Genomic DNA, 27542 nt, shown 5'->3' on the forward strand with positions numbered 1-27542 from the left:
CATTAGGCCGTAGTTGGGCGCACTGTATATAGATGGGTGACATTAGGCTGTAGTTGGGCGCAGTATATATAGATGGGTGACATTAGGCTGTAGTTGGGCGCAGTATGTATAGGTGGGTGACATTAGGCTTTAGTTGGGCGCAGTATATATAGATGGGTGACATTAGGCCGTAGTTGGGCACACTGTTTATAGATGGGTGACATTAGGCTGTAGTTGGGCGCAGTATATATAGATGGGTGACATTAGGCTGTAGTTGGGTGCAGTATATATAGATGGGTGACATTAGGCCGTAGTTGGGCGCACTGTATATAGATGGGTGACATTAGGCTGTAGTTGGGCGCAGTATATATAGATGGGTGACATTAGGCTGTAGTTGGGCACAGTATATATAGATGGGTGACATTAGGCCGTAGTTGGGCGCACTGTATATAAATGGGTGACATTAGGCTGTAGTTGGGCGCAGTATATATAGATGGGTGACATTAGGCTGTAGTTGGGCGCAGTATATATAGATGGGTGACATTAGGCCGTAGTTGGGCGCACTGTATATAGATGGGTGACATTAGGCTGTAGTTGGGCGCAGTATATCTAGATGGGTGACTTTAGGCTTTAGATGGCCGCACTGTATATATAGATGGGTGACATTAGGCCGTATTTGGGCGCAGTATATATAGATGGGTGACATTAGGCTGTAGTTGGGCGCAGTATATGTAGATCGGTAATATTAGGCCGTATTTGGGCGCAGTATATATAGATGGGTGACATTAGGCTGTAGTTGGGTGCACTGTATATAGATGGGCGACATTAGGCTGTAGTTGGGTGCACTGTATATAGATGGGTGACATTAGGCTGTAGTTGGGTGCACAGTATATATAGATGAGCGACATTGGGCTGTAGATGGGCACACTGTATATAGATGGGTGACATTAGGCTCTAGTTGGGCGCACTGTATATAGATGGGCGGCTTTAGGCTGTAGTTGGGCGCAGTATATATAGATGGGTGACATTAGGCTGTAGTTGGGTGCACTGTATATAGATGGGTGACATTAGGCTGTAGTTGGGCGCACTGTATATAGATGGGTGATATTGGGCTGTATTTGGGCTCAGTATATATAGATGGGTGACATTAGGCTGTTGTTGGGCGCAGTATATATAGATGGGTGACATTAGGCTCCAGTTGGGTGCACTGTATATAGATGGGTGACATTAGGCTGTAGTTGGGCACAGTATATATAGATGGGTGACATTAAGCTGCAGTTGGGCGCACTGTATATAGATGGGTGACATTAGGCTCTAGTTGGGCGCAGTATAAACAGATGGGTGACATTAGACTGTAGTTGGGCACAGTATATATAGATGGGTGACATTAAGCTGCAGTTGGGCGCACTGTATATAGATGGGTGACATTAGGCTCTAGTTGGGCGCAGTATAAATAGATGGGTGACATTAGGCTGTAGTTGGGCGCACTGTATATAGATGGGTGACATTAGGCTCTCTTTGGGGGCACTGTATATAGATGGGTGACATTAGGCTGTAGTTGGGCACAGTATATATAGATGGGTGACATTAGGCTGTAGTTGGGCGCACTGTATATAGATGGGTGACATTAGGCTCAAGTTGGGCGCACTGTATATGGATGGGTGACATTAGGCTCTATTTGGGGGCACTGTATATAGATGAGTGACATTAGGCCATAGTTGGGTGCACTGTTTATAAATGGGCGAAATTAGGCCATAGTTGGCCGCACTGTATATAGATGGGTGACATTAGGCTGTAGTTGGGGGCACTGTATATAGATGGGTGACATTAGGCTGTAGTTGGGTGCACAGTATATATAGATGAGCGACATTGGGCTGTAGTTGGGCACACTGTATATAGATGGGTGACATTAGGCTGTAGTTGGGCGCACTGTATATAGATGGGCGACTTTAGGCTGTAGTTGGGCGCAGTATATATAGATGGGTGACATTAGGCTGTAGTTGGGTGCACTGTATATAGATGGGTGACATTAGGCTGTAGTTGGGCGCACTGTATATAGATGGGTGATATTGGGCTGTATTTGGGCTCAGTATATATAGATGGGTGACATTAGGCTGTTGTTGGGCGCAGTATATATAGATGGGTGACATTAGGCTGTAGTTGGGTGCACTGTATATAGATGGGTGACATTAGGCTGTAGTTGGGCACAGTATATATAGATGGGTGACATTAGGCTGTAGTTGGGTGCACTGTATATAGATGGGTGACATTAGGCTGTAGTTGGGCACAGTATATATAGATGGGTGACATTAAGCTGCAGTTGGGCGCACTGTATATAGATGGGTGACATTAGGCTCTAGTTGGGCGCAGTATAAATAGATGGGTGACATTAGGCTGTAGTTGGGCGCACTGTATATAGATGGGTGACATTAGGCTCTATTTGGGGGCACTGTATATAGATGGGTGACATTAGGCCATAGTTGGGCGCAGTATATATAGATGGGCGACATAAGGCTGTAGTTGGGCGCACAGTATATAGATGGGTGACATTAGGCTGTAGTTGGGCGCAGTATATATAGATGGGTGACATTAGGCCGTAGTTGGGCGCAGTATATATAGATGGGTGACATTAGGCTGTAGTTGGGTGCACTGTATATAGATGGGTGACATTAGGCTGTAGTTGGGCACAGTATATATAGATGGGTGACATTAGGCTGTAGTTGGGCGCACTGTATATAGATGGGTGACATTAGGCTCAAGTTGGGCGCACTGTATATGGATGGGTGACATTAGGCTCTATTTGGGGGCACTGTATATAGATGAGTGACATTAGGCCATAGTTGGGTGCACTGTTTATAGATGGGCGAAATTAGGCCATAGTTGGCCGCACTGTATAGATGGGTGACATTAGGCTGTAGTTGGGGGCACTGTATATAGATGGGTGACATTAGGCTGTAGTTGGGTGCACTGTATATAGATCTGAGCGACATTAGGCTGTAGTTGGGTGCACTGTATATAGATGGGTGACATTAGGCTCTAGTTGGGTGCACTGTATATAGATAGGTGACATTAGGCTGTAGTTGGGTGCACTGTATATAGATGGGCGACATTAGGCTCTAGTTGGGTGCACTGTATATAGATTGGTGACATTAGGCTCTAGTTGGGTGCACTGTATATAGATGGGTGACATTAGGCTGTAGTTGGGTGCACTGTATATAGATGGGTGACATTAGGCTCTAGTTGGGTGCACTGTATATAGATGGGTGACATTAGGCTGTAGTTGGGTGCACTGTATATAGATGGGTGACATTAGGCTCTAGTTGGGTGCACTGTATATAGATGGGTGACATTAGGCCATGGTTGGGCGCACTGTATATAGATGGGTGACATTAGGCCATAGTTGGGCGCAGTATATATAGATGGGCGACATAAGGCTGTAGTTGGGCGCACAGTATATAGATGGGTGACATTAGGCTGTAGTTGGGCGCAGTATATATAGATGGGTGACATTAGGCCGTAGTTGGGCGCAGTATATATAGATGGGTGACATTAGGCTGTAGTTGGGTGCACTGTATATAGATGGGTGACATTAGGCTGTAGTTGGGCACAGTATATATAGATGGGTGACATTAGGCTGTAGTTGGGCGCACTGTATATAGATGGGTGACATTAGGCTCAAGTTGGGCGCACTGTATATGGATGGGTGACATTAGGCTCTATTTGGGGGCACTGTATATAGATGAGTGACATTAGGCCATAGTTGGGTGCACTGTTTATAAATGGGCGAAATTAGGCCATAGTTGGCCGCACTGTATATAGATGGGTGACATTAGGCTGTAGTTGGGGGCACTGTATATAGATGGGTGACATTAGGCTGTAGTTGGGTGCACTGTATATAGATGGGCGACATTAGGCTCTAGTTGGGTGCACTGTATATAGATGGGTGACATTAGGCTCTAGTTGGGTGCACTGTATATAGATAGGTGACATTAGGCTGTAGTTGGGTGCACTGTATATAGATGGGCGACATTAGGCTCTAGTTGGGTGCACTGTATATAGATTGGTGACATTAGGCTCTAGTTGGGTGCACTGTATATAGATGGGTGACATTAGGCTGTAGTTGGGTGCACTGTATATAGATGGGTGACATTAGGCTCTAGTTGGGTGCACTGTATATAGATGGGTGACATTAGGCTGTAGTTGGGTGCACTGTATATAGATGGGTGACATTAGGCTCTAGTTGGGTGCACTGTATATAGATGGGTGACATTAGGCCATGGTTGGGCGCACTGTATACAGATGGGTGACATTAGGCTGTAGTTGGGTGCAGTATATATAGATGGGTGACATTAGGCTGTAGTTGGGCGCACTGTATATAGATGGGTGACATTAGGCCATAGTTGGGCGCACTGTATACAGATGGGTGACATTAGGCTGTATTTGGGTGCAGTATATATAGATGGGCGACATTAGGCTGTAGTTGGGCACACTGTATATAGATGGGTGACATTAGGCAGTAGTTGGGCACACTGTATATAGATGGGTGACATTAGGCTCTAGTTGGGCGCAGGATAAATAGATGGGTGACATTAGGCTGTAGTTGGGCGCACTGTATATAGATGGGTGACATTAGGCTCTATTTGGGGGCACTGTATATAGATGGGTGACATTAGGCCATAGTTGGGCGCAGTATATATAGATGGGCGACATAAGGCTGTAGTTGGGCGCACAGTATATAGATGGGTGACATTAGGCTGTAGTTGGGTGCACTGTATATAGATGGGTGACATTAGGCTGTAGTTGGGCGCAGTATATATAGATGGGTGACATTAGGCCGTAGTTGGGCACAGTATATATAGATGGGTGACATTAGGCTGTAGTTGGGTGCACTGTATATAGATGGGTGACATTAGGCTGTAGTTGGGCACAGTATATATAGATGGGTGACATTAGGCTGTAGTTGGGCGCACTGTATATAGATGGGTGACATTAGGCTCTATTTGGGGGCACTGTATATAGATGAGTGACATTAGGCCATAGTTGGGTGCACTGTTTATAAATGGGCAAAATTAGGCCATAGTTGGCCGCACTGTATATAGATGGGTGACATTAGGCCATAGTTGGGCGCAGTATATATAGATGGGCGACATAATGCTGTAGTTGGGCGCACAGTAATTAGATGGGTGACATTAGGCTGTAGTTGGGTGCACTGTATATAGATGGGTGACATTAGGCTGTAGTTGGGCGCAGTATATATAGATGGGTGACATTAGGCCGTAGTTGGGCGCAGTATATATAGATGGGTGACATTAGGCTGTAGTTGGGTGCACTGTATATAGATGGGTGACATTAGGCTGTAGTTGGGCACAGTATATATAGATGGGTGACATTAGGCTGTAGTTGGGGGCACTGTATATAGATGGGTGACATTAGGCTGTAGTTGGGTGCACTGTATATAGATGGGCGACATTAGGCTCTAGTTGGGCGCACTGTATATGGATGGGTGACATTAGGCTCTATTTGGGGGCACTGTATATAGATGGGTGACATTAGGCCATAGTTGGGCGCACTGTATATAGATGGGTGACATTAGGCTCTATTTGGGCGCACTGTATATAGATGGGTGACATTAGGCTCTAGTTGGGCGCAGTATAAATAGATGGGTGACATTAGGCTGTAGTTGGGCGCACTGTATATAGATGGGTGACATTAGGCTGTAGTTGGGTGCACTGTATATAGATGGGTGACATTAGGCTGTAGTTGGGCGCAGTATATATAGATGGGTGACATTAGGCCGTAGTTGGGCACAGTATATATAGATGGGTGACATTAGGCTGTAGTTGGGTGCACTGTATATAGATGGGTGACATTAGGCTGTAGTTGGGCACAGTATATATAGATGGGTGACATTAGGCTGTAGTTGGGCGCACTGTATATAGATGGGTGACATTAGGCTCTATTTGGGGGCACTGTATATAGATGAGTGACATTAGGCCATAGTTGGGTGCACTGTTTATAAATGGGCAAATTAGGCCATAGTTGGCCGCACTGTATATAGATGGGTGACATTAGGCCATAGTTGGGCGCAGTATATATAGATGGGCGACATAATGCTGTAGTTGGGCGCACAGTAATTAGATGGGTGACATTAGGCTGTAGTTGGGTGCACTGTATATAGATGGGTGACATTAGGCTGTAGTTGGGCGCAGTATATATAGATGGGTGACATTAGGCCGTAGTTGGGCGCAGTATATATAGATGGGTGACATTAGGCTGTAGTTGGGTGCACTGTATATAGATGGGTGACATTAGGCTGTAGTTGGGCACAGTATATATAGATGGGTGACATTAGGCTGTAGTTGGGGGCACTGTATATAGATGGGTGACATTAGGCTGTAGTTGGGTGCACTGTATATAGATGGGCGACATTAGGCTCTAGTTGGGCGCACTGTATATGGATGGGTGACATTAGGCTCTATTTGGGGGCACTGTATATAGATGGGTGACATTAGGCCATAGTTGGGCGCACTGTATATAGATGGGTGACATTAGGCTCTATTTGGGCGCACTGTATATAGATGGGTGACATTAGGCTCTAGTTGGGCGCAGTATAAATAGATGGGTGACATTAGGCTGTAGTTGGGCGCACTGTATATAGATGGGTGACATTAGGCTCTATTTGGGGGCACTGTATATAGATGGGTGACATTAGGCCATAGTTGGGCGCAGTATATATAGATGGGCGACATAAGGCTGTAGTTGGGCGCACAGTATATAGATGGGTGACATTAGGCTGTAGTTGGGTGCACTGTATATAGATGGGTGACATTAGGCTGTAGTTGGGCGCAGTATATATAGATGGGTGACATTAGGCCGTAGTTGGGCGCAGTATATATAGATGGGTGACATTAGGCTGTAGTTGGGCACAGTATATATAGATGGGTGACATTAGGCTGTAGTTGGGCGCACTGTATATAGATGGGTGACATTAGGCTCAAGTTGGGCGCACTGTATATGGATGGGTGACATTAGGCTCTATTTGGGGGCACTGTATATAGATGAGTGACATTAGGCCATAGTTGGGTGCACTGTTTATAAATGGGCGAAATTAGGCCATAGTTGGCCGCACTGTATATAGATGGGTGACATTAGGCTGTAGTTGGGTGCACTGTATATAGATGGGCGACATTAGGCTCTAGTTGGGTGCACTGTATATAGATGGGTGACATTAGGCTCTAGTTGGGTGCACTGTATATAGATAGGTGACATTAGGCTGTAGTTGGGTGCACTGTATATAGATGGGCGACATTAGGCTCTAGTTGGGTGCACTGTATATAGATGGGTGACATTAGGCTCTAGTTTGGTGCACTGTATATAGATGGGTGACATTAGGCCATGGTTGGGCGCACTGTATACAGATGGGTGACATTAGGCTGTAGTTGGGCGCAGTATATATAGATGGGCGACATTAGGCTGTAGTTGGGCACACTGTATATAGATGGGCGACATTAGGCTGTAGTTGGGCACACTGTATATAGCTGGGTGACATTAGGCTGTAGTTGGGCGCACTGTATATAGATAGGTGACATTAGGCTGTAGTTGGGCGCAGTATATATAGATGGGTGACATTAGGCCGTAGTTGGGCGCAGTATATATAGATTGGTGACATTAGGCCGTAGTTGGGCACACTGTATATAGATGGGCGACATTAGGCTGTTGTTGGGCGCAGTATATATAGATGGGTGACATTAGGCTGTAGTTGTGCGCACTGTATATAGATGGGTGACATTCGACTCTAGTTGGGCGCAGTATATATAGATGGGTGACATTACGCTGTAGTTGGGCGCACTGTATATGGATGGGTGACATTAGGATCTCTTTGGGGTCACTGTATATAGATGGGTGACATTAGGCCATAGTTGGGTGCACTGTATATAGATGGGCGAAATTAGGCCATAGTTGGGCGCACTGTATATAGATGGGTGACATTAGGCTGTAGTTGGGGGCACTGTATATAGCTGGGCGACATTAGGCTCTAGTTGGGTGCACTGTGTATAGATGGGTGACATTAGGCTGTAGTTGGGTGCAGTATATTTAGATGGGTGACATTAGGCCGTAGTTGGGTGCACTGTATATAGATGGGCGACATTAGGCTGTAGTTGGGTGCAGTATATATAGATGGGTGACATTAGGCTGTAGTTGGGTGCACTGTATATAGATGGGTGACATTAGGCTGTAGTTGGGTGCACTGTATATAGATGTGCGACATTAGGCTCTAGTTGGGTGCACTGTATATAGATGGGTGACATTAGGCTGTAGTTGGGCGCAGAATATATAGATGGGTGACATTAGGTTCTAGTTGGGTGCACTGTATATAGATGGGTGAGATTAGGCCGTACCTGGGCGCACTGTATATATAGATGGGCGACATTAGGCTGTAGTTGGGCACACCGTATATAGATGGGTGACACTGGATGCACTATACACAGATGGGTGACATCATGCCTTATTTGGGGGCACAGTGTACAGATGGGTGACATTTGGCATTAGCTGGTGTTAATGGTCGCCGTGTGTGACACTACAATCTGTCAGGGTGCAGCGGGTCACGCGTGTGTGCTCCTGCCATCGGCCTCCAGTTTTGTGCAGTGGATGAGGGTGTCACACAAGCAATCCGGACGGCTGCAGCATATGAGGGTGTCACACTCGCAGGGTGCAGTGTGGGTTGGTGTGTCCCCCCGGCAGGGGATGCAGACTGCGGTGTGATGTGTGTGCTCCTGCAGTGTGTGACACAACAGCAGATTGCGGTGGGTGCAGGGCACGGATCTGGGATGGTCCCCGTCTGGATGCAGGGTGCGACACTACGTACCCTGGGGGAGTAGTACAGCTATATGGGGGTGTCGTGTGCAGGTGTAGGGTGCAGGGAGGGGGATGGGGAAGGACACTTACATCTTGCAGGGTGCTGTTCAGGCTCTGGTGCTGCTGCAGCTCCTTCTTCTCCAGCTCCTGACAAAAGATGGCTCTCAATGACGTCACTGACATCCGGGGCTTTGCAGAGGGGGAGGGGGCAGGGAGGGGATGAAGGAGGGGGATGGGAGGAGGGCTGGAGTGCTATATATTATTCATAGATACAATGTGTCACAGTGTGTGCTGTATATATCACCTATATCATTGCCGCCCGCCTGCTGCACCACCCCAGCAGTGCCTAATAAGAGCTGCAGCCCTGGGCACCCGGGTGATGGCGGCGGGGGCAGGGGCCCATCAATGCCAGGAGGGAGAAATCCTGAAGATGTCAGGAAATGGCTGATAGAAGCAAATCACTGGACCGCAGTCATATCAATGAATCCGTTTAGATTGTCAGCTCTTGGGCACACTGCTTTTGGACATTCATAACCGCCACGACTGTGCGGTATAATATAATTCAGCGTGATATCGGGACCTGTGCAGTCACATAGGGGGCACCTCCGCCAGAGATGCCTGCCAAAGGGCACTATATGGCGCTGTTATTAGATTACGTTATGTACAGAGCTGTGATATGAGCACTGTATGGCGGTATTGTGTGGCACTGTATGGCGCTGTTATTAGATTACGTTATATATGGAGCGGTTATTTGAGCACTCTATGGCGGTATTGTGTGGCATTATATGGCGCTGTTATTCGATTACATTAAATATGGAGCTGTAATTTGAGCACTGTATGGCGCTGTTATTTGAGCACGATTTGGCGGTATTGTGTGGCATTATATGGCGCTGTGTTTCGATTACGCTATGTACAGAGCTGTGATATGAGCACTGTATGGCGGTATTGTGTGGCACTGTATGGCGCTGTTATTAGATTACGTTATATATGGAGCGGTTATTTGAGCACTCTATGGCGGTATTGTGTGGCATTATATGGCGCTGTTATTCGATTACATTAAATATGGAGCTGTAATTTGAGCACTGTATGGCGCTGTTATTTGAGCACGATTTGGCGGTATTGTGTGGCATTATATGGCGCTGTGTTTCGATTACGCTATGTACAGAGCTGTGATATGAGCACTGTATGGCGGTATTGTGTGGCACTGTATGGCGCCGTTATTAGATTACATTATATATGGAGCGGTTATTTGGGCACTCTATGGCGGTATTGTGTGGCATTATATGGCGCTGTTATTCGATTACGTTATGTATGGAGCTGTTATTTGAGCACTGTATGGTGCTGTTATTTGAGCACGATTTGGCGGTATTGTGTGGCATTATATGGCGCTGTTATTCGATTACGTTATGTATGGAGCTGCTATTTGAGCACTGTATGGCGTATTGTGTGGCACTGTATGGCGCTGTTATTAGATTATGTTATGTATGGAGCTGCTATTTGAGCACTGTATGGCGGTATTGTGTGGCACTGTATGGCGCTGTTATTAGATTATGTTATGTATGGAGCTGCTATTTGAGCACTGTATGGCGGTATTGTGTGGCACTGTATGGCGCTGTTATTAGATTACGTTATGTATGGAGCTGCTATTTGAGCACTGTATGGCGCTATTTTGTGGCACTGTATGGCGCTGTTATTAGATTACGTTATGTATGGAGCTGTTATTTGAGCACTGTTTGGCGCTGTTATTAGATTACGTTATGTATGGAGCTGTTATTTGAGCACTGTATGGCGGTATTGTGTGGCGCTGTTTGGCGCTGTTATTAGATTACGTTTTGTATGGAGCTGTTATTTGAGCACTGTATGGCGGTATTGTGTGGCATTATATGGCACTGTTATTTGGGCACCACACTGTATGGTATGAATGTTCCTACACTTATGGAGAACACCCAAAGGGCATCCACCAACGGAAGGCCGACCATGATGCCATTACAGCTCCAACTTTTCCAGAATCCCGACGGTAAATCCGTCGAGTCATGAAGCCATGTTTGAGGTATTTTGGTGGCATCTCTGTTGCCGTTCAGGAGTCGGGGAAAGTTGGTTGGTGACCCATATCGGCCATATTCATGATCACTCAGCTTTCCCAGATGCAGAGAAATGGCAGACTCCGATTGGCACCTTGACGGCAGAGGGCCACCTGTTAGGTGGGGAGGGATCTATCATCCTAGACACGTGTGGAGCAAGACACAGGAAGAACATGCCCCGGTCTGACGGAACGGGTCATAATTATAGATGTAAAAATCAAGGATTCATTAAAACCAGAGTTCCCATAGCAACCAATCAGATCCCAGCTCTCATTTATCAAAGGCCTCTGGAAATATTCAAAATTCTATCTGCTTGGTTGCTATGGGCAACCCCTTCCTGTATCTTACATAAGGTCCTTAAAGGGGCTGTCCACTAACACTTATACTTCTCACATATTACCAACATTGTAGTTGATGAACTTGGGCCACGTAAGCCCTGCTCCTGGGAAAACCCCCAAACATTCCCAGGACCCCACTTATCGATGGGGCTTAGCTCTACCCATATTGGTACCCTGGGACTATCTCTGAAAATTAGGGATAGTCCCTGCAATTTGGGGCTAAGTCGGTGTGAGTACCTCCGTGTGCGGTATACGGATGTCAGTAGTGATCTCCTGAAGCTCCTGGAGCCACTGGATTGCAGCAGCAGCTCCACCACATGAGATGGAGATGGAGACCCCAATGCTCCAGTCCAACTAGTCAGCAATTATCCCATAATCAGGGGGGCGTCATTAGAGAGCGCACATTATATGGGTATATTATGATCAGCCTCCGCCTAGCCTCCTGAATGGTAGTCAGGATGTAGGTAGTGAGTATAATAGCGCCCCCTAGATTATTATTTCCCCGTCTGCTATTGTTAGCTGTCTTATCACTACATATAAGATTTACTCTACAACTTTATGTTTATTAAGCTGCAATAATAGAAGAAGGTCCAACCTTGCTGTGGACATTGGTGGAAGTATCCTCCAGGATGGTATGGGGTGAGGTAGAGGTCCATGATAGTATGGGGTGAGGTCAGGGGCGTAGCTATAAGAGGTGCAGATGTACCAGTCACTACCGGGTCCAGGAGCCTGAGGGGCCCCAAAGATACTTGTGCCGTATAAGAAGACACCGGTATTATAGAATGTGCATGCTGGTCAAGTTACACCTCTGGCTGGAGGGAAGGGGTTAGGTCAAGAATTTGGCATGGGAAGGTGCAGTTTAAATTTTTGCCTCAGGAAGGCTATGTGCTTCCCTGCCCTTTGCCACAAAGCACTGAGAGACGGGGGCCTAAACTAGACTCTTGCCCTGAGCCAATGAGCCCCTGGGTGAGGTAGACATCCCCAATGGTATGGGGTGAGGTAGACATCCACAATGGTATGGGGTGAGGTAGACATCCACAATGGTATGGGGTGAGGTAGACATCCACAATGGTATGGGGTGAGGTAGACATCCACAATGGTATGGGGTGAGGTAGACATCCACAATGGTATGGGGTGAGGTAGACATCCACAATGGTATGGGGTGAGGTAGACATCCACAATGGTATGGGGTGAGGTAGACATCCACAATGGTATGGAGTGATGTAGACCACTACAATGGTATGGAGTAACGTAGACTTCCACGATAGTATGGGGTGATGTAGACCTCCATAATGTTATGGGGTGAGGGACTCTTCACAGTGGTATGAGGCAGTCTTACTGTATAGTCAGTGGTTGATTTAGGATTCGCTGAGGCGCAGAGATGTTATCTATGTCTGGTGCCATCCACAGATAACGATAGCCGAGCTATTTGCCATCAACAGGTAGCATTACACCTGTGAGAACTTAAGGCTTCTGGCCATCCACAGGGCGTGAACCTCCGGTTTTCCTCACTGACAACAGATTGTAAAAAAGGAGAGAAACAGAGCAGTATCGCCCAAAGTAACCAAGGGGAAGAAATCAGGGATCATTGAATCCTGTCACATGGATGGAGCAATGATCAATCAGGAACAGGTCAGACATGTGTGATGGTTAGTTGAGGCAGTCTTTTAGTTATCTCTAAAGTTGCCTATCTTGGTTCAGATGTTCTGGCTCCTGGTGTTCTAGACTCTGGTGCTTCAGTTTGTTGACGTTCATAGACCAGAATCCTCTCCCAATAAATTTTTATTGACGAAAGTTGCATCCTTGGTTCTTAGGAGGCATTGCATTACCCAGGACATATTACTGAATGCAATGTTATACTTGAACTTTGGCCTCTCTTTCACATCCTGAAGAGTGGGAGTCATGGATGGTCCAGGACGTTCCTCATTTGGCACAACTGGTGTTCTCCTGGACACTTGTACCCCAATCTCTTGGTTTATAAATCGGCACTTTACAAGTTCCTTGATCTTCTAGAATGTTGTTGTCCTCAGATTCGCCTGTATTTGTCAGCATTGATTCTGGGTCGGGTTCTTCATCAAAATTAGGGGGTTCTCCCTCCTCCTTCCTCTCATTTAGGACAAGCACTATAGCCAAAGACTCTATGAAGACAAGTGGTGACATTAGGACGGCACAGGACATACCACAAATGGACCATGGAGTGTGATCTCACATTCAAAGCGGGTCTTTTCTGGGAACCACAGGTAGTGGGTCGTCCTACAATAAAAAGACAAATAATAAAGGATTGAATCTTTTTTGCTAATAACGGGCAGAGATGTAGTAAATATATACATAGCCCAACCAATTAGACAGCTCCTATCATTTTACAGCGAGGGATACAACCTAAAGCAAGCTTCGGAATGGTCGTCATCGCTTAAAGTGCTATTTGTAGTTTTGCTGTGCTCTCATTATATACAGTATGAGGACATTCCATCATTTCTCCTTTTCTTGGGTCTTCTGAGGAATATTTGCCACTTGCTCCAATGATCTTTGCTTTTATCCAGTGGTAGATCCTCTGTAATACTGTAAGCTTCTCATGGGGGGAGGTAGGTTCACTCAGAACATTCTGCAATACAGATTTCTGTGATTTCATCTTATAATAGCAATAGTGACCCAGCAGATGTCCCCATTCTACTCACAACTTATAGCCCAAGTAATGGAGAAGATACTTACGCCAATACACCACCCTTGTGTCCTCGTATGTCCAGGACAAATGTATGGGCCCCGAATTGGGTCAGATAGAAATCAAGTGATAGATGTGTACTGTATTGTATGCTGTGTAGCTAATGAGACCATCTATGGAGATTCCTGGCTTACTTCCATCTTCTCATCTACTTTATGTCTATTCCCTGCTGAATCTCTAGCTCTAGTGCGAAACATGCCTAAAGATCCCTTTACACTAGACCAGTGATGGCTAGACCATACTGCAGGAGATTGTCGGGAAGGAAGGGATCTATTACCAGATAAATGAACGGGTGACAGATGGCTGACAGCTTCCCCTGCTGCACTCTTGGATGGTGGATTTCATTTTACTCACACTCCCCGATCCAGCAGTAAACATAGTGGAGGAGTTGATCTTCTCCTATCAGATAACTGCTACTTCAGCCCAACTCCACTTCTACCCTCCATTCTGCTCCCTTAAAGTCAGTCAGTTATACTCAGTCAGTCTGCATCTACTCTCCCTACACTCTCTAAGTAGCTGTCATCCTCCATCTCTTGGCCCCTACACTTTCTTTCCGCTGACATCTCCACTATCATCATGGAGGAATTCAACATCGTCATTGACACTCACCACTCAGCTGCCTCTAACAGTGGTCCTCCACTGCCACCCACAAGGAGGTCACACACACTAATCTTTACCCGTCTCTGCTCCCTATCTAACCTCTACCCCTATCCGACCACAATCTGCTCATGTTCTCTTTAGATGCCCCCCCCCAAACAGGCACACCCTCGCAGGAACCTTAGGGTGCATTTACACCATCAGACTATCTGACCAATTTCTGTCCAATCAGACCAATCGTTGGTGTGTATAACAAAGGATGTGTGTGTGTGTGAACGACCATCTGACCAATGATTGGTCAGAAAATCTTTTAGTGTAAATGTTAAACATCTTGACTTTCAGTCGCCCCCTCATACATAACAAAACCCAAATAATTAACAGATAGACATGGCACACCAGTCTGACCGAAGAGCTGAGAGAAGCTTTCAGGGTGTAGAGCGGCAAATGAAGAAATCTGATTCTAAGGGTTCATTCACACAACATTATTCATATGTCCGCATCTGTTCCACAATTTTGCGGAATGGATGTGGATCCATTCATTTAAAAAAGATAGAGCATGTCCTATTTTTGTTCGCAATTGAGGACAAGAATAAGCATTTTTTATCATAGGGCTGGCTGTGGGTGTTCTGCAAAATACGGAATGCACACGACCGGTATCCGTGTTTTGCGGAACTGCAATTTGCGGAAACAAATACATACGGACATCTGAATGAGCCCTATGGAGTACTGTATCACATACAAACGATCCCTCCTCAATTTCAAATCCACACTTTCTGCTGCAAAACAAGCCAACTTCTCATCTCTTATATCTTCCCTGTCTCACAACCCTAAACACTTACCGCTCCGTTCCCCCTTCCTCACCTCTCATCTCAGCTGAGGAATCTGCCACATACTTCAAACAAAAGATCGTCAACATCAGAGAAGGCTTCAGCCTACAGTCCCCACAGCTCCTCTATGCAACTTTTCGGTCCTCTTCTCCAAAACCTGCTTCTCTACCATTATAGAGAGAAAACTTTCCACCCTACTTTCCAGATCACATCTCACCAACTGTGCGCTAGACCCGATCCCATCTCATCCACAACCTCACCAGTGTTTATCGCTGTCCTAATCTCATCTCTTTAACTTATCAATAACTGGTATCTTCCCCTCCTTTTTTAAACATGCCATCACACCCACCCTCAAAAGGCATTTCCTCAACCCATCTTCTTTGTCTAGCTATCGCCACATATCACTATTCCCATATGCCTCCAAGCTACTTGAACAACATGTCCACCTTAAACTTTCCTCCCACCTCTCTTCCTGCTCCCTCTTTCAACGGCCACAATCCGTCTCCGACCCCAACACTCGACTGAAACTGCCATTACCAAAGTCACCCATGACCTGCTAACTGTCAAAGCTAAACATTACTTCTCCTTCACAGGTCCTCTACTTTTGACACCGCCAACCAGTTTTCTGTTTTAAACTCTCTCATCTCCTGGCTTCGTGGACTTGGACCTCTCCAGGATCACATCATACCTCACAGACCAGACATTTAATGTCTCCCACTCCACCTCCTTGTCTCGTCCCTTTCTCAGTTGGGCTCTGTCCTAGGACCCCTGCTCTTCTCAATCTACATCTTTGGCCTCTGGCAGCTCATAGTCCCATGGCTTTTAGTATTATTTCTATGCTGACACGCAAATTTAACTCTCTGGCCCGGATGTCACCTCCTTACTATCCAGAATACTGCAATGCTTATCTGCTATAGCCTACGTCTTCTCCTCTCGCTTTCTAGAACTTAACATAGATAAAACAAAATTTATCATCTTTCCACTATCTCACTCAGCTCCCCAACAGACCTAACTATCACAGTGAATGGCTCCACACTCCCCCTGGTCCACCAAGTCCTCTGCCTTGTGGTAACCTTTGATTCAGCTCTGTCCTTCAAACCGCACATCCAAGGCCTTTCCATCACCTGCCGCATTCAATTCAAAAATATCTCTCAGATCTGCACCTTCCTCTACCAGGCGTCTGCAAAAATGCTTATACATGCCCTCATCATCTCCAGACTCCTGCACTACTGTAACATCTTCCTCTGTCGCCTCCCACTCGCACCCCTGCAATCTATCCTCAACTCTGCCAATCGACTACTCAAAAAATAAAAAACAAAGATAAAAACATCCTGCATGGTATGATATATAAATGTGCGGATGTCCCTGGCCATATTATTGAAGGAAATCACAGAAATAATGCACTTCAAAAAGCAGATGCAAGCATTGTATATGGACAGTCCTCACTCTGATATGATAAAATCTGAGACACTTAGCCAATATATTTTGATCAAAACACATCTGAGCCTGCCTACCAAGCGCCAAGGTGGTCTCAGGTCAGACGGGTCCTACGCTAAACCTACCTAAGCCTTTGGGCTTCTGTGTTCAGGAGCGCAGACCCCGCACATATGGTGTGCTGCTCCAAGTCGTCTCCATGTGTATCAAGCAGCCGGGCACAGATGTGTTTTGATCAAAATATATTGGCTAAGTGTCTCAGATGCTATCATATCAGAGTGAGGACTTTGTCCATATATAATGCTTGCATCTACTTTATGAAGTGCATTATTACCTTATTTCTGTGATTTCCTTCAATAATATGGCCAGGGACAACCAACTACTCCACCTCTCTCCGATTACTGTCCGGTCTCTTCGCTCTGCCAGTCCCTTTATTGCCTAGATCCAGTACAAAACACTATGACATACAAGGCCGTCCACAAGCTGTCCCCTCCACACATCTCTGACCTGATCTGCCAGTACCTTCCCATGTGCAATCTCCGATCCTCACAAGACCTCCTTCTCTTCTTGCCTCCTGTGCAGCCCCCGTACTCTGAAGCTCTCTAATGCAACATATAAGACGCTCACCTACCATGGAAACCTGAAAACCCACCTCTTCAGACAAGCCTACAACCTACAGTGATCCTTCTGGCACTATACCACTGTTTGACCAGCTTTACCCTCACCTACTGTATCCTTCTCCCATACCTTGTAGATTGTAAGCTCCCATGGGCAGGGCCCTCTCTGCTTCTGTACCAGTTTGTCACTTGTCTTATTGTACTTGTTTTTTGTTATGTACAGTACAGACCAAAAGTTTGGACACACCTTCTCATTCAAAGAGTTTTTTTTATTTTCATGACTATGAAAATTATAGATTCACACTGAAGGCATCAATTCTATGAATTAACACATGTGGAATTATATACATAACAAAAAAGTGTGAAACAACTGAAAATATGTCATATTCTAGGTTCTTCAAAGTAGACACCTTTTGCTTTGATTACTGCTTTGCACACTCTTGGCATTCTCTTGATGAGCTTCAAGAGCTAATCACCTGAAATGGTCTTCCAACAGTCTTGAAGGAGTTCCCAGAGATGCTTAGCACTTGTTGGCCCTTTTGCCTTCACTCTGCGGTCCAGCTCACCCCAAACCATCTCGATTGGGTTCAGGTCCGGTGACTGTGGAGGCCAGGTCATCTGGCGCAGCACCCCATCACTCTCCTTCATGGTCAAATAGCCCTTACACAGCCTGGAGGTGTGTTTGAGGTCATTGTCCTGTTGAAAAATAAATGATGGTCCAACTAAACGCAAACCAGATGGAATAGCATGCCGCTGCAAGATGCTGTGGTAGCCATGCTAGTTCAGTATGCCTTCAATTTTGAATAAATCCCCAACAGTGTCACCAGCAAAGCACCCCCACACCATCACACCTCCTACTCCATGCTTCACGGTGGGAACCAGGCATGTAGAGTCCATCCGTTCACCTTTTCTGCGTCGCACAAAGACACGGTGGTTGTAACCAAAGATCTCAAATTTGGACTCATCAGACCAAAGCACAGACTTTCACTGGTCTAATGTCCATTCCTTGTGTTCTTTAGCCCAAACAAGTCTCTTCTGCTTGTTGCCTGTCCTTAGCAGTGGTTTCCTAGCAGATATTCTACCATGAAGGCCTGATTCACACAGTCTCCTCTTAACAGTTGTTCTAGAGATGTGTCTGCTGCTAGAACTCTGTGTGGCATTGACCTGGTCTCTAATCTGAGCTGCTGTTAACCCGCGATTTCTGAGGCTGGTGACTCGGATGAACTTATCCTCCGCAGCAAGGTGACTCTTGGTCTTCCTTTCATGGGGCGGTCCGCATGTGAGCCAGTTTCTTTGTAGCGCTTGATGGTTTTTGTGACTGCACTTGGGGACACTTTCAAAGTTTTCCCAATTTTTCGGACTGACTGACCTTCATTTCTTAAAGTAATGATGGCCATTCGTTTTTCTTTACTTAGCTGCTTTTTTCTTGCCATAATACAAATTCTAAAAGTCTATTCAGTAGGACTATCAGCTGTGTATCCACCTGACTTCTCCACAACGCAACTGATGGTCCCAACCCCATTTATAAGGCAAGAAATCCCACTTATTACACCTGACAGGGCACACCTGTGAAGTGAAGACCATTTCAGGTGACTACCTCTTGAAGCTCATCAAGAGAATGCCAAGAGTGTGCAAATCAGTAATCAAAGCAAAAGGTGGCTACTTTGAAGAACCTAGAATGACATATTTTCAGTTGTTTCACACTTTTTTGTTATGTATATAATTCCACATGTGTTAATTCATAGTTTTGATGTCTTCAGTGTGAATCTACAATTTTCATAGTCATAAAAATAAAGAAAACTCTTTGAATGAGAAGGTGTGTCCAAACTTTTGGTCTGTACTGTATGTACATCCCTTTTTATGTGTACAGCACCATGGAATGAGTTGCTTTTCAATAATTAGTAATAATCCAACACTTTCATATCATAGCAAAAGGACACTTTGGGGTGAGAAAAAAGGGTGACTCGCCCCCTTCACGTTCGCGTCTCTCCTCTCTGAAGACAACTTTATCGTTAGTTGATGAGTTTATGATGAAACCAGATATTTCAGCTCCTGAGTTAGGGCTAGCTGTGACTCCTTATAGTTGATCAGGGAGCTCTTACCTTGTAACATCTACATGGTTGTGTGCAGACCCATCAGAAGCTGTTTGGAGGATGCCTTCACCTGCCAATCATCGAGGTACGGGATGTCAGTCACACCTTGCATCCTTAGGGACCCTATTAGAATCACTAATCTTGGTGATGAAATGCCAAAGGGTAGGCATGTGAATTAGACTAGCCTCACACTAGCGTTTAACAGATCCGGCAGGCTATGGGGTCCAGCAAAGAGTTTGCGTGTACTGTGAGGCTGGGTAATATGGGGATGTGCAGGTAGATATCCATGAGATGTATTGTGGCCAGAAAAACATTTCCCACCAGAACATCGTGACTGAAAAGTCTACATTTGGAATTTTCTGTTTACCAGGAACCTTTCTCTGAAGATGGAACTTCTTCAAACGCTGCCTTTTCCAACAATCCCTGGAGGAGATGAAGCACAACTGGATTCTTGTTTGCAATGGGAGAAAAGAGGCATCTGGAAGGAATTCTCTGAACCCAGTGACAAGGGGGGGGAGGGGGGAGTGACTTTTTTAAATAACCACTTTGGGTGGCATTGTGTGTATAATATCTATGTATCTGTTTAACTTTATATTTTAATTCACTTTCCTTTTTTTTTACTTAAAAAAAGTATTTTAAAAGTATTTGGGCAAAAAGGCAGTTTCGGTTTTCGGTCAAGGGCATCCTGAATTTTCGGTTTCGGACCAGAATTTTCATTTCGGTGCACCCCTACTAAAAATTGCTTACCGCAGTTGTATACAAAAATACAGAGCAAAGCATGCTGGGAATGATTAGCAAATCCAACAGGAAGTGCTGCATGTAAACATCAATTGTGCATCACACAGAAGATGCAGCCACATTCCGTGTTGCCGCTGTTTCTGGCCATGTGAGCCCAGGCTGGGATTACAACCCATGTGCTGAAGGTATGGCACATAATCCCACAGCTCAGCTAATTCATCTAATACCAGATCTTCCACATCCCAACCAACCCAGGAGACTAATTCCCTGGAGCGTGCGTTTTATTCCCCAGAGATTCCTTCTACAGCTGAAACCTGATTGAGACTTAAAGGATCTAATGTCAATATTGGCCCCATCTACACCCCCTGACATAGAAAAATTAGCTTGGAGGTTGCTAGTTGAGCATTTCCTGCCCTAAGGATTACAGCTTTCTCTACTGCCCCTGGAAGGGTCCTGCACTGAGCATGTTCATTTACCATTCGGTGCATGTGCAGAGGAGGATCCGTCCAGAGACCGCACAGGAGCCTGTAACGTGGGAGAACCACAGGTGAGATTTTGTTTCCTATGGACACCGGAACAAAGAACTGCAGCTGTTCACATAGCCCAAATCTGGGGACCTTCTGCTGTTGGGTAAGGAATGATGTACAGTGGAAACCTTCCCGTCTTGCTCAACTGTTGGGTGGAGACAGTCGTGTCTACCCATAGACGAGAGATTCTGCTCCCCAAGGCTGGGTTCGCACACAAATATTTAGAATTAGAAATGTTGTGCTGCAACAAACCTGCAACATTTCTACTTCTAATCAGTCATGTGAACCAAGACTAACTCACTCAAGCACCATTAGGAGGTTCTAGTGAAGCACCAAGCAGTGTAGATGTGAATGAAGCACTTGGGCTGATAAACACTTACTGTTAGACATGCTTTAGCATGTCTATCTGCATCTCCTCTCTACAGACCTGGCTCACAAGACTGATTGAAATCTGCACAGAGAGCAGGTTTAGGAAATGGAGAGGAGAGTAGAGAGCTGATAACTGGAGAACAAGGCATGTTGTGCTTGATAAGATATTACAGTGTATCTAACCTATATTGTTAATGTAAAGTTGTGAGACAGCAACCAATTGAGTCATAGAAAACCAGAACTGCTCCAAAAGGAAAAAAATAAAAATAAGTAGTTTATTTACAAGAACAAATATAAGTGACAGCAAAACAGATCAAGAACAGACTAAAATTGCCAACATCACACAGAGAAGGCTGGATGTAGAGACACCCAGACATATGACTTGTATAATACAGCATATACAGAATCCAACCCTGCAGAGACAGTACTACAACTCCCAGCCAGAAACTGCTCACCAGCACCTGGTGGGCCACACACACCAGTCACTAAGCATCAGTCCACCACCAGACAGCATACACTTAGAGGTTACCTCTTCTAGAAGCCGAGAAGAAAACCGCCAGTTGGAATATCTGACTTGACGAGGCATTTGATTTTGGGGGAAAATGCTCTTCAACAAGCTGCACAGACCCCTCCAATGTTATGTACAGTTCACACAGACTACAGAAGGGTCGTGAAGAGATTTCCATGGATGTTCTGCCTTCAGTAGTGTGGGTGCGTTACATCAGAGGGCAGGCTGGAGGTGGTTACTTCAGGCTGGAGCTGTATGCAGGAGGTAAGATGCGACGAGAGTTGGCTTTCACCCAAGGGTGCTCCATGACTCCTTTGAGCGAGAGGCGCTGCGCTGGGACATAACGCAACAGTTTGCTGATCAGGTCTTTGGATCCTTCAGACAGGAACGATGGGAACTGAAGGTCAACCTAAGAAACCAGTTAAAATAAAAAGGCTGTGATCTCCACTGTTAGCGTTGCAGACTACATTTACATGCATGACAGTAGTATATATAGATACCTTCACTATCCTGCGGTGGGTCTCTGTGGGGCTGCGGTTCTCAAAAGGGGGAACGCCCACAAGGAACTCATAACAGAGGACACCAGCGCACCATAAATCCACCTTCTCATCGTGTATCCTCCCTTCAATCATCTCTGGTGGTAGATAGTCCAGGGTTCCACACATTGTTCTGCGCCTACAACCCAGAGACATGGTATCAGAAGCAGAACGCAAGACCTGACCAACCATCAGTAGCCATCAGCTGAACATACCTGAGTGAGGGGGCATGGACGGACCAGCCGAAGTCTGCAATCTTCAGCTCTCCTTTAAACCCCATGAGCAGGTTCTCCGGCTTGATGTCCCTGTGAATAACCTTCCTCTCATGGCAGTAATTGAGGGCATCAGCTAGCTCCTCGATGAACTGAAAAGAACCAAGACCCTCTATGACTACACCAGAAATCTCAGAGGTGCCCCCCTAGAGGACTACACAACACATTTGTAACCTGCAGACTTCTGGTCCACCAAGAACAGGCTGGATGGCCACTAGGTGGCAATACTCACCGTCGCACTCCTCTGTTCATCAAAGCGCCCATATTTCTGCAGCTCCCTGTACAGCTCCCCCCGGGGGGCAAATTCTAGCATCAGGTAGATGCGCTTGCGATCATGGAAGTAGTTGTACATGCGCAGGATATTTGGATGTCTGTGGAAGGAATCGGCAAGGAACATTACCCAACTACAACATGCACCCCAAATGTAGAATTTAGAGCCCCTTCCCCCTATATTCTGGATTCGGTGGGGTGACAAGGGCAGCCCCAGTGTGGACCAAGTCACGTACCGGAGGTGAGACTGGATCTCAATCTCTCTCCTCAGCTGATGTTCCACCGCTTCCTTCTCCAGCTGGGATTTGAAGAGGACTTTGAGGGCCATGATGAATTTGGTCTGCTTGTCCCGTGCCAGGTAGACATTGCCAAACTTGCCTTTGCCCAGAGGGCGCCCAATGTCAAAGTCATTGATGGTAAAGTTCCTCTTAAGGCTGTTAAAACATGGATAAACCTTAGTGTTCCTGTTGGGGAATGACTTCACATCCATAAGATTAGATTGTGGGGGTCCTACTGCAGGGATGCATACCCCTCTAGAGCCCACAGAAGTGACCAGAAGCTGGCGGTCCGGTACATGTGCAGCGGCTCCATTCATTTCTATGGGAGTGCTGAGAACTGTACTCTAGAACTGGGAGCTCTATGGGGTATTCTCTAGATTGGTGGGGGTCCCTGCAATAGGACCCCCTCCTTTCTAATAGTTATGCAGTATCTGCCTTTAAGGCCATGGTGCAAAATGAAAGTATGCCCCCCGGAATAAAAGGGGCTGGCAAACCCCCAACACTAGGGAAGATTACTCACCGGCCCCTTCTCCCCTGACAATCCGGTCTTCACCGCGGCCAGTGATTGGCTGCAGTGACGTCAAACTGGACATTTACAGCAAGGGAGCCCAGCATTCAGTGGGGGGCCCACACCTCCATTATAGGGGGGCAGAGTTTAATCTGAGGGGGATTTTCATTTTGCATCACAGCCTTAAAGGGGAATTACCATCTCAGACAGTGGGGGCATATAGCTAGTGTATGGGGGCATATACTAGTGATGCCCCCATTGCCTGAGATAGGTATACCCCTTTTAAAGGAGTATTCGAGTTATATGAACTTATCCCCATACCCACAAGATGGAGGATAAAAGAATGGTGGGGTTCCTACTGTTGAGACCACCACCAATCAAGAATGGGGACCTCTTGAAGCTCCAAACACCCTCCCGCACACAATGCACAGGACTGTTGTATAGGTTATACTTATCCCGCATCGCTTCTGATCCCCACACGGCAGGCGCATCTCCCCGGTGATGACAGCCAATAGCAGACTGTGACGGGGACCATCCTCCCTAGAATCACGGGTGACCCTGGGAAGGCTCGTCCCCATCCCGGCCTGCTATCGCAAGTTTTGATCCGTGCAGGAATCAAAAGAGACATGGGTGCCGAGGCAAGTATAACCTATATGAGGGTCCCAGGGAACCCTGGATGGATAACTCCTTTAAAGGGAACCTGTCACCAGGATTTTGTGTATAGAGCTGAGGACATGGGTTGCTAGATGGCCGCTAGCACATCCACTATATCCAGCCCCCATAACTCTGTGCTTTTATTGTGTAAAAAAATAAAAAGATTTGATACATATGCAAATTACCTGGGACAACTCCTGTCCCCGACTCATCTCAGGTTAATTTGCATATGTATCAAATCGTGTTTTTTTACATAATAAAAGCACACAGAGCTATGGGGACTGGGTATTGCTTCTGTGCTAGCGGCCATCTAGCAGCCCATGACCTCAGCTCTATACACAAAATCCAGGTGACAGGTTCCCTTTAAGATTTAGTCACATCACAGATTTTGACAAAGGCCATGACAAGTTAATATTTCCTTAAAAAAAACAAGCCTTCTGATGACCTCACCTGACGGTCCCGGGGTCCACACTGGGCTCCACGTCCTGCTCCTGTCTCCTGGCCTTCTCTGCCTGGTGGTCAGTCACTGGCATGCGGCCCGCTGTCACTGGGGAGGAGACCAGAGCCATTACTCTCACCATCACCTGACTCTGCGCTCCTCAACCAGAATACGGTGAAACCCCACCAAGGAGAGGCCCTGTGATGAGGGAAGCCTGGGGTACTCGTTTCCCCTCTGCACCCGTTCCTCCCACACCACTCATCTCTGAAATGAGGCAGTCTTCAGCTGAGATAAGTCGACAATCTGTGAAAGCTTTACACCCCCCAGTGCTCTTCCCACAATCCAGTTCACCACTGTCACAGAAGAAAAGCTTTCCTCCTTAGTCACACCACCACCCATGACCCAATCCCACCTCATCCCTATAGTTACTACTTCCCTAACCCATCGCTAACCACTGGTGTCTTCCCTTCCTCTTTTAAAAGCCCAGTGCACACATGCCATCTCCTCGTACAGATGAATGTGGGGGTGCCAGATCCCTGCCGATCCGGAGGAGAGGTCATCAATATTAAGAGCCTGGACAACCCCTTTAAACATGCAACCATCCCACCCATACTCAAGAAGCCTTCCCTGGAGGCCTCTATCCAGCCATCATCCAATTTGCATCCAAACTCCTAGAACAACATGTCCACCTCAAGTTGTCCTCACGCCTTTCATCCCACTCCCTTTTTGATCAGATGTAATCCGGGTTCAGACCCAGTCACTGCACTGAAACTTCCCCAACCCCCTCCATCTGTGTCCTCCCCTCCCTTGTAGACTGTAAGCTCTTGGGGCAGGGTCTGTGAATAGCTCCTTGTAACCCATCTGGAGACCATATAACCAGAGGACCCCTGGCCCGGACTCCACAGAGAGCCAATACTGCTAAGAGCTGAGGCTTTGACACAGTTGTCTCGTGTAGACTGACACACTGCACCGGCCCCTCAGCTGTGGAGTGGAGAGCTAACACTGCTAAGAGCTGAGGCTTTGTCACAGGGGTCTCGTGTAGACTGACACACTGCACCGGCCCCTCAGCTGTGGAGTGGAGAGCTAACACTGCTAAGAGCTGAGGCTTTGTCACAGGGGTCTCGTGTAGACTGACACACTGCACTGGCCCCTCAGCTGTGGAGAGCCAACACTGCTAAGAGCTGAGGCTTTGTCACAGTTGTCTCGTGTAGACTGACACACTGCATCGGGCCCTCAGCTGTGAGGAGCAGGGTGTGTACTCACGGGAGGTGGTGGTGGCGGCCGAGAGGGGCTCCTTCCGCAGCACTCGCAGGGCACTGGACGGAGTGGCGAACTGCGGAGGAAAAGACATGGAGGTGACCAGGAAGCCTCGGACGCGGGGCGGCCACGCGGGGCGGCCACACAGGGACACCCGCCCCGGCACTCACCTTGTTGTAAGGGTTCAGGTTCTCCTTGTAAGACATCCTGCTGCTGACCCGGCCGTTACCGCTCCCTCCAGTCACCGCTCGCACACTGAATCCCAATTTAAATCTAAACCGCCACAGCCTCCAGATGGTCACCTGACCCTCCCTCTCGTCCCTGATTGGCCGGGAAGCGACAGCCTGGGATTGGTTGACGTCAGTTTAAAAGCCGACTTCTCCGGCGCTCAGCTCCTTATTAGCCGTGACGTCGAGAAACACGATTGGCTAGTGTGGTTTAGCCGAGTTCGGATTGGATGACGGGTCCTGTTCTGTGATTGGCTGAGCGGGTTGTGACGCCGCTGTTGTTGTAGCACCCGGCCGCCATTTTGTTGCTGAATGAAATGGAGGTTTAAGAGACGGGACTGGAGCGAGGCGCGATATAAGGGTGGGGGGAAAGGATAAACACCACGTGACCACTCAGTAATAGATCTGACGTAACGACACAGCCGGGAGCGAGGCGTGGCATAGGAGTGGGTAAAAGATTAGCACCACGTGACCACTCTGAAAAAGATCTGACGTAACGACGCAACCGCGTTCTACCACAACACCATAAACTACACGTCCCATGTTACCACTTAGTAGTTTGAACAATTGTAGCTTTATTTTTCTATTATTTTTTAACAAATATTGATCGCCAGCAGGTATGGGCTCAGAATGTCACGCGCCCCGAGTTGTCGGTCAGGGCGGTGTCGGAGTTCGGTGTAATCACACACTCAGCCTCCTCCATTCATCATGTCTGTTTCTCCCGGAGGAGGAACAGGTAAGGATTGACCTCACTGACGATAGTGAGGGGTAGTCACCAGTGGAGACCACACTGCGGCCTCAGCTCAGCTACATCAGGGAGAACTGCTGGTCACCACACAGCTGTGCCCGTGGTGCTAATGTGTGTGATCGCCTTCACTATACACCGGCGCTGATTCGGTTAATAACACGGCGTAATACTCAGCTATAATGTGTCTGCGTCCCAGTCTCTGTCCCATCATGCATTGCTCTTCTCATTTGCATAGCCGCTACCAGTGACAAGGGATTGAACAGTTGTAAGGTAACCACGCCCTCCATGATTACGCATGCTCTCTTCAGTCAGTCGCCATCTTTGAAGTGGGCAGTGCTTCCTGTAAATGCTGACACCTAGGTGAGCATACCTTATAAGGAGACGAGGTGGCCGAGTGGTTAAGGCGATGGACTGCTAATCCATTGTGCTCTGCACGCGTGGGTTCGAATCCCATCCTCGTCGACATCTTTTAGCTGATTGGTTAAGTCTGTCACTGATTTATTTTGCCATGAGATTATAATCTGTATCCAGCAGCAGTGAGCAATAAAGGAGCTTTTTATGGATTTGTGTGTTTTCTTCTGGCTGGTACTATTATGGGGGCACTCTGGCTGGTACTATTATGGGGGCACTCTGGCTGATACCATTATGGGGGCACTCTGGCTGGTACTAT

General features: G+C 46.8%; 2 protein-coding genes and 2 non-coding genes across 4 annotated transcripts in view; 1 reads left to right on the forward strand and 3 right to left on the reverse strand.

Annotated features, from left to right (window-relative positions):
• The window catches only part of VAMP2 (vesicle associated membrane protein 2), a 32242-nt gene extending 23217 nt beyond the window's left edge, over positions 1 to 9025 (reverse strand). The window contains exon 1 of the mRNA XM_044278882.1: positions 8926 to 9025. Within this exon, the coding sequence (XP_044134817.1) occupies positions 8926 to 8927 (2 nt within the window). The 5' untranslated portion in view covers positions 8928 to 9025. The remainder of the gene's footprint in view (positions 1 to 8925) is intronic.
• Positions 9026 to 21430: 12405 nt separating this feature from the next.
• On the reverse strand, positions 21431 to 26273 carry LOC122929336 (aurora kinase B-like). The gene is made up of 8 exons (XM_044282870.1): positions 26068 to 26273; positions 25904 to 25973; positions 24652 to 24748; positions 22998 to 23195; positions 22724 to 22862; positions 22435 to 22583; positions 22184 to 22358; positions 21431 to 22092 (listed from the first exon to the last, which is right to left on the reverse strand). The coding sequence occupies exons 1-8, from the start codon at positions 26101 to 26103 to the stop codon at positions 21919 to 21921; spliced, it is 1038 nt and encodes a 345-aa protein (XP_044138805.1). The 5' UTR covers positions 26104 to 26273; the 3' UTR covers positions 21431 to 21918.
• Positions 26274 to 26748: 475 nt separating this feature from the next.
• LOC122929830 lies at positions 26749 to 26883 on the reverse strand. The gene has a single exon (XR_006388048.1). It is a non-coding gene; the product is annotated as a U8 small nucleolar RNA (small nucleolar RNA).
• Positions 26884 to 27252: 369 nt separating this feature from the next.
• TRNAS-GCU lies at positions 27253 to 27334 on the forward strand. The gene has a single exon. It is a non-coding gene; the product is annotated as a tRNA-Ser (tRNA).
• The last annotated feature ends 208 nt before the right edge of the window (positions 27335 to 27542 follow it).

Source organism: Bufo gargarizans, chromosome 2, assembly GCF_014858855.1.
Source record: "Bufo gargarizans isolate SCDJY-AF-19 chromosome 2, ASM1485885v1, whole genome shotgun sequence".
In the NCBI taxonomy this organism is placed as follows: Eukaryota; Metazoa; Chordata; class Amphibia; order Anura; family Bufonidae; genus Bufo; species Bufo gargarizans.

Coding starts and splice junctions, on each gene's coding strand:
- LOC122929336 (XM_044282870.1), bottom strand. CDS start 26,103: ATGTCTTACAAGGAGAACCTGAACCCTTACAACAAG. Junction 23,196..24,651: donor GTGGACCCCGGGACCGTCAG/GTGAGGTCATCA, acceptor ATGTTTTAACAG/CCTTAAGAGGAACTTTACCA. Junction 22,863..22,997: donor GAGATCCAGTCTCACCTCCG/GTACGTGACTTG, acceptor TTCCTTCCACAG/ACATCCAAATATCCTGCGCA.